At 40.8% G+C, this 17,098-nt stretch overlaps 1 protein-coding gene across 1 annotated transcript in view; it reads left to right on the top strand.

Annotated features, from left to right (window-relative positions):
- The window catches only part of LOC306881471 (cadherin-7-like), a 63,657-nt gene that overhangs the window by 15,480 nt on the left and 31,079 nt on the right, over positions 1-17,098 (top strand). Inside the window, exons 3-4 of the mRNA XM_079435589.1 lie at positions 10,380-10,674; positions 16,867-16,986. Coding sequence (XP_079291715.1) covers positions 10,380-10,674; positions 16,867-16,986 — 415 coding nt within the window. The remainder of the gene's footprint in view (positions 1-10,379; positions 10,675-16,866; positions 16,987-17,098) is intronic.

Here is a 17,098-nt window from a genome sequence, read left to right as displayed (position 1 = left end):
TTCATTCAAGGCACAATGTTTCTCCTGTTCCAGAAAACTTGTAACCATTTAGTTGCAGTATGGAGTCCTGTTAATGCATAATTTGCACATTCCTGTTCATGCTAATTATAGTTTAAAACTCCTCCCATCTCTGATCGTCTCAAGATAACAGCTGACATCCTTTGCGTGTCTTGCAATGCATTTATGGCAGACAAATGCAAGTGCTGTTTTGGAACTTAAAGTTTTAGGGCTAAATCCAAGGTGACAAAGATATGAATAAAACAGTGGAGTGGCATCTTCCCTTCCTGAGATATTACCTAGCTACAGCTTTGCCTAGCACTCATGGTGGTACTCATGTTGAAGACAATTTTCAGTATGATCTTTTTTCATTCATAGACAACATGGAAATAAAGCCAGACTGGCATCAGATATTAAAAACTAAAAATGTATTCTTAATCGTTCCCCCAACAATTTTATGATACAAAATAGATAATGACATTTTAATGCTTCCTATCAGTTAGGCCTAAATCCCTTAGCTTTAGAATGGTGATGCTAATGAAGCACAAAAGCTAATTGCAATAATGCTAACCAACAGCCATGTGGAAAACTCATAGATGATTCTATGAGTTTTCCAAACCAGATGCTGAGTCACTGTGCTAACCTTGATGTGGTGGGAGTTTCCCCTGTTCATCAGCCTGCAACAGAGCACAGTCATCCTCAAAGAGCAAAGCTAATCATGCTATCACTGCAAAAATAGGTTACCCTCTCCTCCAGGAAATGACAGAAAGTATGAAGGTTGTTTGATCCAGTACTTGAAGCTAATACAACTAGAAACATGAACATGAAGTAGGCCTACTGTTGCCATTCAGAGTTATTTTATGATAATTTACCACAGGTCTTGCATATATCTAACTGTGGCATTTTATAAAGAGAAGGTAGACAAATGAGATATATATATATATATATATATAGAGAGAGAGAGAGAGAGAGAGAGAGAGGCTAGGAAAAAGTTCTGTTATTTCTTATGATAGGCCTAAGTAAGCATTGCTGTTTTGTGACAACTGGTAGCCTAAATAAAGTTAAAAGCTATGTTTGCAAAATACAGTATATTTCCTTAATCAGTTTTTTTTTTTAAATGAGTCTACACCATGGCAATGAGTATGGTAAAACATAGTAAATGTGCATTAGTCTCCATACAGTTCATACTGCTTGTATATGTAATGAGGGTGAAGCTGAGGCTGTGTTATTTGTACCATTTGCAGAAGTTTAATGAGGAACAATTCAATAATCCAAATCGTGAGGCAAAAATTAGATTCGTGGTCACAGGCAAAGAAGTCGAAATCACAGTATTCAGTCCAATCGGCAAACAAACAAGAGGGTAATCCACAAGGCAAAATTCCAGAGAAACAGGCGATAAATCATACCCGTAGCAAACAAAATAAGACAATGGTAACGCTCGGTAAGGCAGTGAAACTGGTAATACTTCGCAAGGTCTGTTTGGCCTGGCCATGCTTAAATGGCTGCCAAACAGGAAGTGATCACAGAAGCAGCAGAGGGAGTGGTACCAGTCAGTACTCGGGCGAGGGCTCCCTCTGCTGGCGTGGCGTTACAGACATAGTAATGACATAGGTTACCACATCCTTGGTCATCGATGGCCACCAGAAGGAATTCTGTAATAGACGGAGAGTGCGTGAAATTCCAGGATGTCCTGAGCTCAGAGATGTGTGAACCCATTGCATGACTCGGAGACGTAAGCCTTGAGGCACAAAGTGTTTATTTGGGGGACAGTTGTCTGGTGGTGGTTCTTGCTGATGGGTTCGTTGGATCTCTTCCATAATGTCCCAGGTTACTGGAGCAATGATAACAGATGGTGGAAGAATAGATTCAGGTGTGACATTGTCTGTTGTGCGATCGTGACATCTGGACAGAGCATCAGCCTTACTGTTCTTGCTGCCAGGTCTGTAGGTGACGGTAAACTGGAAACGGGTGAAGAATAACGACCAACGGGTTTGACATTGATTCAAGCGTTTGGCACTCTTGATGTATTCTAGATTTTTATGGTCGGTGATAACTTGGAACGGATGGACTGCTCCCTCAAGCCAATGCCTCAATTCTTCTATCGCTGCCTTCATAGATAAAAGTTCTTTATTGCCTACATCATAGTTGCACTCAGCAGAAGTCAATTTTCTGGAGAAGAATGCGCAAGGGTAGAGTTTACCTGGTTGACCATGACGCTGTGAAAGAACGGCTCCAATCCCGCAATCAGACGCATCTACTTCTAATATGAAGGGAAGGTTGGGATCAGGATGCTTGAGAATTGGGGCTGTGGTAAAACTGTTCTTGAGTTTTATGAAGGCTTGGGTAGCTTCTTCAGTCCATCTGAGTTTTGATGGTTTGCCTTTTAACAGTGATGTTAGTGGGGATGCTATCAGACTGTAGTTACGAATGAAGCGTCTGTAGAAGTTTGCAAAGCCGAGAAATCTCTGAAGTTCTTTTACTCTAGTGGGTTGAGGCCAGTCTGTGACTGCTTTGACCTTAGAGTCATCCATTTCGACACCTTGATGACTGATGTTGTACCCAAGGAAGGATGTTTGTTTGACATTAAACTCGCACTTCTCGGCCTTGATATATAGCTGGTTATTCAGCAGGCGGGAAAGTACTGTCTTGACATGTTGGATATGTTCAGGTTCAGACTTGGAGTAAATTAAGATGTCATCAATGTATGCCACTACACACTGGTTCAGTATATCTCGGAAGATTTCATTGATGAAAGACTGGAAGACGTCTGGGGCATTAGCAAGTCCATACGGCATGACCAGGTACTCATAGTGCCCCCTAGTGGTGAGAAAGGCAGTCTTCCATTCATCACCCTCACGAATTCTGATCAGGTTGTATGCACTTCTGAGGTCAAGCTTAGTATAGATCCTGGCCTCACGTAGTTGTTCCAGTGCTGAATGAACCAATGGAAGGGGGTAGCGGAACTTGACAGCCACATTATTTAAATATCTGTAATCTATGCACGGCCGTAAACCTCCATCTTTATTTTCCACAAAGAAAAATCCTGCGGCAGCTGGTGAAGTGGAGGAACGAATAAATCCAGAGTTCATGGCTTCTTCTATGTAGTCTTCCATGGCTTGAGTCTCGTTGCGTGACAGAGGGTAGACTTTGCTTTTAGGAGGTATGGCATTGGGTAACAAGTCAATAGCACAGTCCCATGGTCGATGAGGTGGTAACTGTGTGGCCTTAGTTTTACTAAAAACTTCACTAAATTCATCATAACAGGAAGGTATCTTAGTGGTTTAAGTAGTGTTAGGGTTTTCAATGCTTGTCATCAAACAGGGCTTGATGATGGCTGTTTGCATGCAATGGGTTTGGCAGAATCTAGACCAATGGGTTAGTTCACCATGATGCCAGGACAGAACTGGGTCACGAACAGACAACCAGGGATAGTCAAGGATAATTTAATGTCTGGGGGAGTAAATAACGTAGAATGAGATGGTCTCTTGATGGAATAGTCCAACAAATAGTTGAAGTGGTTGGGTTTGGTGGTTGATGCCATCTCCTATGAGGGTGTTGTTAACAGCAGTGATCTTGATGGATGGAACACAGGGTTGAGTGAGAATGTTGAATTGGCTAACGATATCCTTGTGGATGAGGTTCAGGGCAGCTCCAGAATCAATCAGTGCTGTTAAATCAATGAAAGTACTTTCAGTAGATATCCAAACAGGAAAAGTCAATGATTTGGTAGGGAGGAAAGAAAATTGTTCAACACTCACCCGGGTAGTAATCTTGGTGTTTCTCCGGGCTTTGTGTGGACATGCTATGCTGTGGTGGCCTGTTTCACCACAGTAGTAGCACAGATTGAGTTGGCGTCGTCGAGTTCTCTCCTCTTAGTCTCTGCGTCTGGAGAACCCCAGTTGCATGGGCTCCTGGCTAGGCATTTGAGGAACATGGCAGAGCTGGTGTGTGACTGGAGCGCTGACCTGTGATTGCTGGACAATTTCTCTCTTGGGAGCATTCCTCATAAGGTTATCGATCTTAATAGCGAGAGTTATATATTCAGTAAATGAACAGTTTTCACCCTTGCAAGCCAGTTCAGTTTGTAGGTCGAGGTTCAAACTTTGTCGAAATACAGCCTTTAATGAGATGTCATTCCATCCACTTTGAGCAGCGAGCGTTCTAAAGTCGATAGCGTAATCTGCAGCGGTGCGGTTACCTTGAGACATATGAAGCAATTGTGTAGATATATCCTTGCCCCCAGCGGGATATTCAAACACATCATGTAACTGTTCAACAAAATACTCAAAAGAGGTACGAAACAAACGATCGGTCTCCCAGACCGCTGAAGCCCAATCGATCGCTTTACCAGAAAGCAGTGACATTAGGAAAGCACATTTCTTTTCATCTGAGTAAAACTGTTCTTCCTGGTTATCAAAAAAAAAATCTCCACTTGACGAATAAAGCCCCGGCATTGCTCAGCTAAGCCATGAAATTTTTCTGGCATAGCCAGTCTTACCGTCTGTGGTGTGGGAGGAGGAAGCGATCAAATGTAATGGGTCAGATGCTCATTTGCAGACTGAAGCTTGTTGAGCTGTTCTCGGTAACCCTTGAGCACTTCACTTTGATAAGCAAAAGCCGCTTGAAGCTGGGAAACTTCCGCTGGATTCATAGAAGGCGAAGTATTCTGTAATGAGGGTGAAGCTGAGGCTGTGTTAGAATCCATTTGCAGAAGTTTAATGAGCAACAATTCAATAATCCAAATCGTGAGGCAAAAATCAGAGTCGTGGTCACAGGCAAAGAAGTCGAAATCACAGTATTCAGTCCAATCAGCAAACAAACAAGAGGGTAATCCACAAGGCAAAAATCCAGAGAAACAGCCGATAAATCATACACGTAGCAAACAAAATAAGACAATGGAAACCCTCGGTAAGGCAGTGAAACTGGCAATACTTCGCAAGGTCTGTTTGGCCTGGCCATGCTTAAACGGCTGCCAAACAGGAAGTGATCACAGAAGCAGCAGAGGGAGTGGTACCAGTCAGTACTCGGGCTCCCTCTGCTGACGTGGCGTTACAGTATATAATACCACTGAAAAGTTTAAGGTTGATAAGATTTTTAAATAAAAAAAAGAAGTCTGTATTTATTTAATCAAAAATACAGTAAAAATATTGAAATATTATTAGAATTTTCTAAACAGTGTTTCCATTTTATTGTATTACAAAATATATTTTATTCCTGTTATGCATTTTCAGCATCATTACTCCAGTCTTCAGTGTTACATGACCCTTTAGAAATCATTCGGACATGATGATTTGGTGCTTAATAAACATTTATTATCAGTGTGAAATTAAATGTTGCAGCTTAATATTTTGTATTATTATTTGTATATATTTGAAATTTTATAAAACTAGTAATATCTGCACAGCTATATGATGCAGCTTATTTTGCAGTGCTTAATTTACAGACAAGAGGCATGTTCATTGCTTTAATTGAGTAGATGTAGTTAATTAAGGGAGGCACCATCTGTAATATATCTTGCTGTGCAATTTTAGTCACAGCTTCTGAATCGCTATGGAGAAATTACACTAAATCAGAGAGAACGCCTTGCCAGTGCCGATCACTCAAGCAACGGCACTCATATCAATTGTGTTATTTATTACAAAGTTCGTTTCAGTTTGAAAGTTACTCATTAGGTGGGATTGTGAGGAAAGTAATTGATGTGCCCTGGCAGGCAAGACGCTTCCACATTTGCCACATCCATAATCTTTCCGTATTTGGAGGGAGTGAGAGTGGATAAGAGACAGAGCGTCATATTAAGGGCACCCCTGCAGGATCCAAGAAGGAGACAGATGAACATAAATTAGCTGTGTGTAAAACAGGCAGCGTTTGTAATCTCACAACGTAATTGGGCTCGCTGGTTTACCAGAGACAGATGACAGGGTTGTAATGACAGTCTTCATTTATCTTTTTTATTGTGGTGGAATGCGTTGGCAGCGTGAGACTGGTGCCGGTCCAGATGAAGGAAATGTTACGTTGTGCTATCATCCCCGTCAACAGCAACCCACATTGCTGATTTACACACTCAGACATAGCATGACTCAGCCAGTTCGTTAGGGGCGGCAAGATTGCCGGCAAGTCTAACTAAAGGCTGAGAGAGAAAAGGTGAGCGTTCATCCCAAGACTTCACGGTCCTAACTGGCTTCCTCCAGTAGTTTCTTCCTCAGGCTCGGTTCCTCCTACCTCTCGCTCCTATTTTAGCCAGTTGTTCTCGTTCTCAGCAGCCCATTAACGTGCACCTTTTCGTCTCTCCTTCTCTCCATTTCTTATTTCTTTTTCATCTCTTTCTCTTTCTCTGAAAAGAGCCAAAGGCCAAAAGATAGACAACTAAGTCTAGAGACAACGTCAGAGTTGCATTCCTGCATAGGAGAATGATTCGCATGTTTTCCTCTCATTCACATGCACACAAATATACAATGAGCTGTGCTCAGAGAGCTGTCAGAGAACATGGATAATATGTCATTTTGAATTATAATCTTGTTTTCTTTCCTGTGTTGCAGTATTTCCTATTGAAACAACTTATTATTATTATTTTAAATAACCAATTGTATTTTTGTAACGACATAGAAATGAATCACGATTTGCTTCTTGGTAGTTGGTTGCATTTAGTGTTAGGGTGAGTGAAAATCTCATAATAGAGAGATTTGATTAGACAAAAATCTGTGTAGTGCAGAATGGGTCTTCAATTATTATTATATTTCTTTATACAAATCCGATTCCAAAAAAGTTGGGACACTGCACAAATTGTGAATAAAAACAGAATGCAATGATGTGGAAGTTTCAAATTTCAATATTTTATTCAGAATACAACATAGATGACATATCAAATGTTTAAACTGAGACAATTTATCATTTTAAGGGAAAAATACGTTTATTTTAAATTTCATGGCATCAACACATCTAAAAAAAGTTGGGACAAGGCCATGTTTACCACTGTGTGGCATCCCCTCTTCTTTTTATAACAGTCTGCAAACGTCTGGGGACTGAGGAGACACATTGCTCAAGTTTAGGAATAGGAATGTTGTCCCATTCTTGTCTAATACAGGCTTCTAGTTGCTCAACTGTCTTAGGTCTTCTTTGTCGCATCTTCCTCTTTATGATGCGCCAAATGTTTTCTATGGGTGAAAGATCTGGACTGCAGGCAGGCCATTTCAGTACCTGGATCGTCCTTCTACGCAGCCATGATGTTGTAATTGATGCAGTATGTGGTCTGGCATTGTCATGTTGGAAAATGCAAGGTCTTCCCTGAAAGAGACAACGTCTGGATGGGAGCATATGTTGTTCTAGAACTTGGATATACCTTTCAGCATTGATGGTGCCTTTCCAGATGTGTAAGCTGTCCATGCCACATGCACTCATGCAACCCCATACCATCAGAGATGCAGGCTTCTGAACTGAGCGCTGATAACAACTTGGGTTATCCTTGTCCTCTTTAGTCTGGATGACATGGCGTCCCAATTTTCCAAAAAGAACTTCAAATTTTGATTCGTCTGACCACAGAACAGTTTTCCACTTTGCCACAGTCCATTTTAAATAAGCCTTGGCCCAGAGAAAACGCCTGCGCTTCTGGATCATGTTTAGATATGGCTTCTTTTTTGACCTATAGAGTTTTAGCCGACAACGGCAAATGGCACGGTGGATTGTGTTCACCGACAATGTTTTCTGGAAGTATTCCTGAGCCCATGTTGTGATTTCCATTACAGTAGCATTCCTGTATGTGATGCAGTGCCGTCTAAGGGCCTGAAGATCACGGGCATCCAGTATGGTTTTCCGGCCTTGACCCTTGTGCACAGAGATTGTTCCAGATTCTCTGAATCTTTGGATGATATTATGCACTGTAGATGATGATAACTTCAAACTCTTTGCTATTTTTCTCGGAGAAACTCCTTTCTGATATTGCTCCACTATTTTTCGCCGCAGCATTGGGGGAATTGGTGATCCTCTTGCCATCTTGACTTCTGAGAGACACTGCGACTCTGAGAGGCTCTTTTTATACCCAATCATGTTGCCAATTGACCTAATAAGTTGCAAATTGGTCCTCCAGCTGTTCCTTATATGTACATTTAACTTTTCCGTCCTCTTATTGCTACCTGTCCCAACTTTTTTGGAATGTGTAGCTCTCATGAAATCCAAAATGAGCCAATATTTGGCATGACATTTCAAAATGTCTCACTTTCAACATTTGATATGTTATCTATATTCTATTGTGAATAAAATATAAGTTTATGAGATTTGTAAATTATTGCATTCCTTTTTTATTCGTAATTTGTACAGTGTCCCAACTTTTTTGGAATCGGGTTTGTATTTTTTGCTCAGATCTTCCAGAATTTCAAAGTTTACACGTGTTTGAAAGTCAATTTTGTGAACTTGTAGGAGTACAATACACTGCTCCTTTTTATTTTCTTATGCTCTTATGCTCACAAAAGGTGTAGTTATGTGACTAAAAATATAGTAAAACAGTAATATTAATTACTATTTAAAAAAATTGTTCTCTATATTTGTAATTTTTTAAATGTATTTTATTCCTGTGATAGCAAAACTGCATTTTCAGAATTCATTACTCAGGTGCTCAAGATTAATATTTTTTTTTTTATTCTTAATGATGTGATGCTTATTATTGTGAAGGAAACACAATTTAAATTTTTTTTTTTTTTGCAGGATTCATTAATGAATGGAAAACTCAAATTAATTACACTGGTTTAAAATGGCATCTTTTGTAACATTATAAATGTTGTTAATATGACAACTTTTTGAACTTTTGAGAATGGTAATAAGATAGTAATACGTTTGACTTCTTTATTCAGATGAAAAGATATATATACATTTATCGTAATCATTTTAGATGAGTTTGCGAGCCGGAGCGGTATAGCTGAGCAAACAGAATCTAATGATCTGCAGTCTTCATCACGGTGAATTATGGTCAGAACAAACATTTGAAAAAATAAATGCAGTGCCGAGCCACACAACAGTCATCAGACCGGAGTTGGCCTTGGAGAATTGCCAGCACTGACATCCAAACACACATTTACTTTGATTAATTAGCCTCAAATGTCATTAGCACACTCGGTTCCTGCACTGAAACCATTGTAATTTTTGATTAACTGACATCATATGTGGAGCAACGCTGTTTTATTGGCAAGTAAACAGCAACCTAAACCAGATGTGACTAAATGGAAGCTATTTTTTCCCTTTTTGCAGTCCTGTGGTGTGACAAATGAATTAAAAATACAATTCCGTATAGAGAATGTGGTCATAAACTGCATGCGTAATATAAAATCATTAGAATAATGCTGTTTAAAATGGTTTTAGATGAATTATAGCATGTCACACCACAGGACACTGCTTGGCATCTTATCAAATTCAGTCGTGGGTTCACTTTGTCCCGTGAAAATAATACAGATATGACGCACCAGCCAATCATTGTGAGTCTGTTTGTGAAAAACAGCATCATAAAGACTTATGATATGACAGGACTGCTTAAATTAAGCAAACAAGTTGTCTTTTCATACAGGCTAGATCCTGTACATGAAAGTATTGTTCCACAGTGAAAGACAGGCTCCTGAGAAATGTGGATTTGAAGACAAAAAATGTTAGATTTATATAAAGGAAAGAAAAGCAAAGGGAGGAAAAGGCGCTAAGGACTTGGCTTATAATCCCCCAGAGAGAGAAATAAAGTCTTTCAAGAAATAAACAAGTAAATAAAATCACTCACTGCTAGTGACGGAAATACCAAGTCAGTTGCCATAAAATGGTAACGGCATGAGAAAAGGGCTCATGATGAGGATTTCTGGACTGTGAACTAAATTGGCCAGTTTTATGGTTTATTACAAATGTGCATTTTTGGCACTATTTTAGCACAATGGTTAATATAAAACCATGTATAATTGTTAGGCTTCTCACAAAACAACTATATACCCTGCAAATCTGACTAAACATTCAGGAAAGAGCGACTGACCGTGAGATTTCTGAGATTTTCCCACTGACGTTCATGTTTTTTTTTTTTCTTTGTCTTTTTTAGTCAGAAAAGTAACTCACAGCAACAGCACCTCAAGCCATATTCTGTATAAAAATGAAAGATGGATTTTTTTTAATCCATCCGTGTGTTCTGAGATGTGTGAGGAAGAATAACTTGTGAATTTTGACATTTATTCAGTCCATTCCCTTTTGTTGACTTGCACAAATCTGCTGGAGATGGTTTATCCCCATTTATTATTTAAAACACTGCAAAAGTACTTTCTCATGAATAAACACAATTACTGGCATTATTCATTACTATGCTAATTAGACAACTGTTACAATTATAATGGATATGAATGACGGTTTTCTCATTTCTTCTTTCCCTGTAGCTTCATTCCGATGTGGACAAAGGTGATGGCAAAGTAAAATACGTGCTCAATGGCGAAGGTGCAACATCTATTTTCACCATCGATGAGAACACAGGCGATATACATGCCACGAAGCGCCTGGACCGAGAGGAACAGGCCTACTACACGCTGCGAGCTCAGGCCAGAGACCGGGCCACCAACCTGCCAGTAGAACCAGAGTCAGAATTTGTTATCAAAGTGCAGGATATCAATGACAATGAGCCCAAGTTCCTGGATGGCCCTTACAATGCTCAAGTACCCGAAATGTCTCCTGTTGGTAAGTGACTTTGATTTGTTTATACAAAACAATTCATCAAAGAGGGATGTTAGGAATTTATAATATATCTGCAGATTTTTTGTATTATTTATTAGTATTGGTTGATTTTGGACATTCAATTGTGCATGCTCATTTGCTTTAAATGATGGCAAAGGCATTCTAAACATAGTAAATTAATGTTGAAAAACACTAATAAACTTAAGGCAAGACACTACAGGCAAAAACTTTTCTTTTTTTTTTTATTCACTGGTCACTTTTGACATTTTGGCTTGTCATAATGTGTTGTTTCTTAGTAGAGGGAAGAAAACATTCAAAATACACTTTTAAGTGTTTATTTGATTACACTTTGTCTATTTACACCTGCGGATTTTAATTACAATACGTATTTAAGTTGTTTTTTTTGCATACACTGAGCCAGAAATATCCACTTTAGTAGTGTTAGCAGACACAGGACACAGAGGTAAGCGCAATACAATCAACAGGTTTATGGAGTAGTAACAGAGGGGAATGAGATGAGCAGAATGTCCAGGTAAGCAGGCGGGGAATGGGAATGTCTCTAGGGGCTTCCGGAGGTAACAGTGGAGCGTGGAGACGGTGGAGAACTGGAGGGGGTGGAGAACAGGGATAGGAACACTGGAGCAACTGGTAAGTAGACAAAAAGTAAGTGGGTCAGGTTAGTCAACATGGAAAGTTTGAGACCAGACTGTGAGTGAACGGGAGTAGTGCAGGGATATAGTGCTGCTGATTAGTGCTGACAGGTGGCGGTGATCAGAAATCAGGGGATTGGGATCTGGTGAGTGTCGTTGGTGGAGACTGTGGTCACTGTGTTGACTCTCTGACAGTACCCCCTCCTCCAGGGGCGGCTCCTGATGCCCTATTATGGTGACGGGGTCAGCCACGGCCTCTGGGTGCGGGACGGTCAGGGTGGTTCTGGTGAAACTCGGCCAGGAGAGAGGGATCCAGCACATCGTCCCGGGCCACCCAGGATCTTTCCTCCGGCCCGTATCCCTCCTAGTCAATAAGATATTCCAGGCAACCACCCCGTCGCCGAGAGTCCAAGATGTCCCGCATGCTGTAGACTAGTGGCTCCGCGATAATCTCGGGAGGAGGAGGTACTGCAGGCTCGTCGGGTTCTGTGACAGAGGGAGAGACAGACTTGAGGAGTGAGACATGGAATGCTGGATGGATACGATACCGTGCAGGGAGTTGTTGACGGAAGGTGACCTCATTTATCTGCCTCTTGATGGAAAAGGGACCGATATAGCGGGGACTTAGCTTCAGGCAGGGCAGGCGGACACACAGATCCCAGGTGGAGAGCCAGACCTTATCTCCAGGATGACAGACGGGGGTGGCAGACCGACGGGCATCTGCATAGGTCTTGTGTCTCCGCACTGCCTGCTGGAGTTAGACATGAGCTGAGTCCCAAATTCTCTCGTTCGGAACCAGCGGTCAACAGCTGGAACGTCGGAGGGCTCTTCTGTCCAGGGAAACAGAGGGGGTTGGTAGCAGAGTATGCACTGGAAAGGGGTGAAGCCGGTGGTGGTTTGCTTAAGGGAATTTTGTGCATACTCGGCCCACAGGAGGAAGTGGTTCCAGCTGTGCTGGTTGTCATGACAGTAGGCCTGGAGATATCTCCCAATCTCCTGAATCTTTCGCTCAGTCAGGCCGTTAGTCTGGGGGTGATACCCTGAGGAGAGACTGACGGTGACATTGAGGAGTTTGAAGAATGCCTTCCAGACACGGGAGACAAACTGTGGCCCACGGTCGGAGACAACATCTTCCGGGATGCCGAAGGTGCGGAAGAGATTATGGAAGAGGGCCTCTGCTGTTTCGAGGGTTGTGGGTTAACCCCTGAGGGGAATTAACTTGCAGGCTTTGGAGAATCTGTCAACTGCAACGAGTATGCAGGTATAACATTCTGACTTGGGGAGATCTGTGACGAAGTCGACTCCGACGTGGGACCAGGGGCGACGTGGAATGGGTAATGGGACTATTTTTCCGTTGGGGAAGTGATGTGGAGTCTTGGAGATGGCACAGACTGAGCATCCACGAACGTACTGGGAGACATCCCAGGCCTTTCTGGGCCACCAGTACCGAGCTTGGAGGAGCGAGAGAGTACGCTGGCTGCCTGGGTGTCCAGAGCCCGGGGAAACATGCAGGGAGCCCAGAAGGGAAGTCCTCAAGGAGGAGGGCATGTAGGTTTTGCCCTCTGGGCTTCCCAGCGGAGCGGGTTCGGTGATGGAGGTGATGCAGATCTGTTCATCCAGGGCCCACCGGATGGGACTCACAAGGACGGTCTGGAGAGCGAGCCGGTGGATAGGCCAAAGACCTCCTTGAAGTGGGAAGAGAAAGCATCGAAAGAGTTCATTATAGTGATCTGTGAGTTCTAGATGGCTCGTACCCAGAGCAATGCCCGTCCGGTTTGCAGGGAGATCAGGAAGGCAACTTTAGCCCGTTCGCTGGAAAATTTATGGGATTGCATCTCTATGTAGAGTGTAACTTGGAGTAAAAAACTGCTACATTCAACCGCCTCACCCGAATAATTTGCAGGGATGGCCATGGGACTGGCAGAGGCAGACTGAGGGTGTGTGACCGGAGAGAGAGCTATTCGAAGAGCACTGACCTGCTCTTCGAGGGGATCTGCAGCGGTGGAGTTCGGGAACTCCATCTCTGGTCGTCGGTTCTGGTCTGGTTTTCTGTCAGCAGATAGGCACAGGACACAGAGGTAAGTGCAATACAATCAACAGGTTTATTGAGTAGTAGCAGAGGGGAATGAGATGAGCAGAATGTCCAGGTAAATAGGCGGGGAATGGGAATGTCTCTAGGGGCTTATCTGAGTGTGAACGTCGTTTTTCCTTTTTCCTTTTTCAGGGGATCCGGAGGTAACAGTGGAGCGTGGAGACAGCGGAGAACTGGAGCGGCGGAGAACAGGGATAGGAACACTGGAGCAACTGGTAAGTAGACAAAAGGTAAGTGGGTCAGGTTAGTCAACATGGAAAGTTTGAGACCAGACAGTGAGTGAATGGAAGGAGCGCAGGGATATAGTGCTGATGATTAGTGCTGACAGGTGGCGGTGATGAGAAATGAGGGGATTGGGATCTGGTGAGTGTCGTTGGTGGAGTACGACTGTGTTGACTCTCTGACAAGTAGCACTTACAAACACCAAACTTTACAGGTTTATTCCTATCTGTATTCTGAAGATTTTGAATGAGGGGGTTGTTCATATATCATATTGCCTGGTTTTATACAACATTTTATTGCTTTATTCCTTTTTTTCTGGCTGCTGACAGAAAATTTTTCTGATTTATGGAGTGATAAAAAGAGATATCCAAAATCCTGACTCTAATATGTCAAAAAAAAAAAAAGCTAGATTTTTGGCTTTATCAAATGTTGAGATTTCTGTTTTGGAAATGTATCCAAATTACTATATATTTAATTAGATAATGCCTCATTTGCATTTTTAAACGTTCCATTTCAGAAAACTTGCAAAACAAAAAATTGTTTTGCAGTTTTTAATGTAATCAATCAGCTGAAGAAGATGATACCTATTAGTAAAAAAAAAAATACCATATTCACCTGGGGTGTCTTACCTTAATAACAATAGCTGTTAAGTTTATCTTTAGCAAATCTCAAAATGAATAACTTTTTTTTACTCTTTAAGTTTTAAATGACTGTAAATGGACAAAATAGTATAACATTTATCAGTAATCAGATGAAAAGATTAAACAAATATCATCTTATCATATCAGCCAGGTTATAAATATTGGTGCATCCATAAGAGATATTTTGACATTCAATTTCATGATGATTATTGGTAATTGTGTCATGTATTTGTTTAGATATTGGGGTTTTCTGCGGATCACATAAGAACAGTGATATACATAATGAATGCCCTCGGTACGAGACCCTTGTTTGTCAGTTCGACCACGCAGAGCGTAGTAGCTGACAATCACGCAAGCATTGACATGCTTTTTTATAAGAGCAATTAACATGCTGGCTGCCACTGTCTGTCCGCCGGCGTGAACAAAGCCATTAGCCTCTGTGAATGCAAGCGACCCTTGTTCTCAATGACTGCTTTATAGATCCATTTAAATTCATTAGCAGTCAACCGGTGATGAATGGATTTGATTAACGAGAAAATTATTAATTTAATTTGGTAATTAAGAAACAGGAGATTGTTTGCAAGTGTGAGGACCACAACCTGACCCAGACACCTCTCCCTCAAGCCAGACGTCAGCATGAGGCCGAATGGAAATTCACAACATATGCCTTATACTCCCATCCAATCATTTTCACACATTGCGGTTTCGCTATGATGTGTATTTAAGGGCTGACCATATGCCGGTTTCCTTAACTGGCTATAAATGTGCCAGCCTATTGAATCTAAAGAGTCTGAAATGATTCTGCAGAGGTACAAGGTTACCTATAAGAGATGAAATCACATCGTGCCATCAGATAAAGAGTAACACTCATTTGGCCTCGGTCCCTGCGGTGAGGTGTTGCCATTGGTGTTGCATTGCATACACTCAGCTGTGCCTCCAGATGCTTAGGTTACCAATATGACAACATCTGGGCCTGTCCCCAAATGTCTCCTTTACGTTTTTACAAGCAAACGCATTTAAGGATAATCTGCATTTCTGAGGAACACCGCAGTCTGGAGTGGTCTGTAAATTGCGCTCAAATGAAGGCCTGACACTTTTCATTAGCCATTTTAAAGTTTAAATCAAATCTGGGAAATATCAGTAAGCCAGTAAAGCAGAGCTAAACTTCCCTTCATGCTCCAGTTCTAAAGAATAAATGGTACAGAATCAACACTACCTTTTAAGTTTTTGAAAGAAATTATTACTTATATTTAGCTATGATGCATTAAAACACTTTAAAATAAAAATAATTATAATAACAAAATACTAACTGCTGTTTTTTCTATTCGTTAATATTCTTTAATGTATCACTTTTCCACAAAATTTCTAGCAGCACAACTGATTTCAATTTTGATAATAAGAAATGTTCTTGAATGCTAAATCAGCATATTAAAATTATTTCTGAAGGATAATGTGACACTGAAGTCTTGAGTCATGGTTACTGAAAATTCAGCATTGCACATTAAATTTTAAAATATATTATAATATAAAACAGTTCATTGAAATTGTAATTATATTTTAGAATATCACTGTTTTACTGTGTTCTTGGTCAAATATCAAATAAGCTCTGGTGAGCATAAGAGACTTCTTTCAAAACAATAAAAATCTTACTGTCCCCAAAACTTTTTTAACGATAGTGTATGTTCTCCAGTTTCTATCACTGTGACAAAAGCTATAAAACAATAGAAAGCCAATATAAGATAAAGAAAAGCAAGTGCAGGCCACATACAGAATTTTGTTTAAAATGTGTCTTTGGTTTCCGATTAGATTTGTTTTGTCCTTCTGGGCTTTTTGCAAGGATGCATGGCTTAATGAGAACTGAGGCAACACCAGCTCTGTACTCTGTAATCAAAACAGGCACAAGAATACACAATACTGCAGAAGCCAACACAAGATATGTTTCTATCTGAGTTACGTTTTTAATTTATGCCAAAAAATGTGAAAAACAATCGTGAAAATAATTTACGGATAAAGCAGCGTTTCCATCCCATGTGTTCCAGATAACATAATCGTAATTTCTGGGGAAATTGACACACAATGGAAATGAAAGTTGTTGTCACTCGTGGCTACGTGGCTCTTTTATTAAATGTAATTACTTATAAAATGCTCTAATGAGCTTCATGTATGCTAGTGATCAGAGGCAGATGCCTCGTTTCTGTGACTGACAGCGTGTCAGATTGTTCAGGGAGGCAAGAGAGGCTTCTTTTAATGCATATCACAGGAATACATTTCATTTTATATACTATATAAAAAATGGAAAATATTTATCTAAAGTTGTAATAATATTTCCATATTATTGTTTTTATCAAATTTTTGATCACGTAAATACAGCCTTGGAGAGACTTATTTAAAAGAAAAAAAGAACAATCTGCTGGAACAGAACAATAGACATCTACTTATGTGCATCCTAATGTTTCTTTATTGGTTTACTTGAGCCTGTCCATGTTTTCTTGATAGGTTTCATCAGATTTCAGTTCTGTAATCAAGTGAGGCTCAATGCCAATGCATGTCTGGTACCATTTGACCAAATTGCGTGGATAATTTGTTCCAGGCACATCTGTAGTTGAGGTTAAGGCGACTGACGCAGATGATCCCACATATGGAAACAGTGCCAGAGTCGTGTACAGCATCCTTGAAGGACAACCCTACTTCTCAGTGGAACCAAAAACAGGTACGCACAAATTACAAATGTTAAAACATTGCAGCAAAATATTTAAGCACTAAAATCTTATCCAGCAGGAAGATTTTGAGTCATTCTCTCCAATCAAGCTCTTTAGGTAAAC

The sequence above is a fragment of the Barbus barbus genome, assembly GCF_936440315.1.
Source record: "Barbus barbus genome assembly, chromosome: 15".
Lineage (NCBI taxonomy): Eukaryota > Metazoa > Chordata > Actinopteri > Cypriniformes > Cyprinidae > Barbus > Barbus barbus.
The sequence above is the reverse complement of the archived record's forward strand: the minus strand, read 5'-3'. Positions and strand labels throughout refer to the sequence as shown.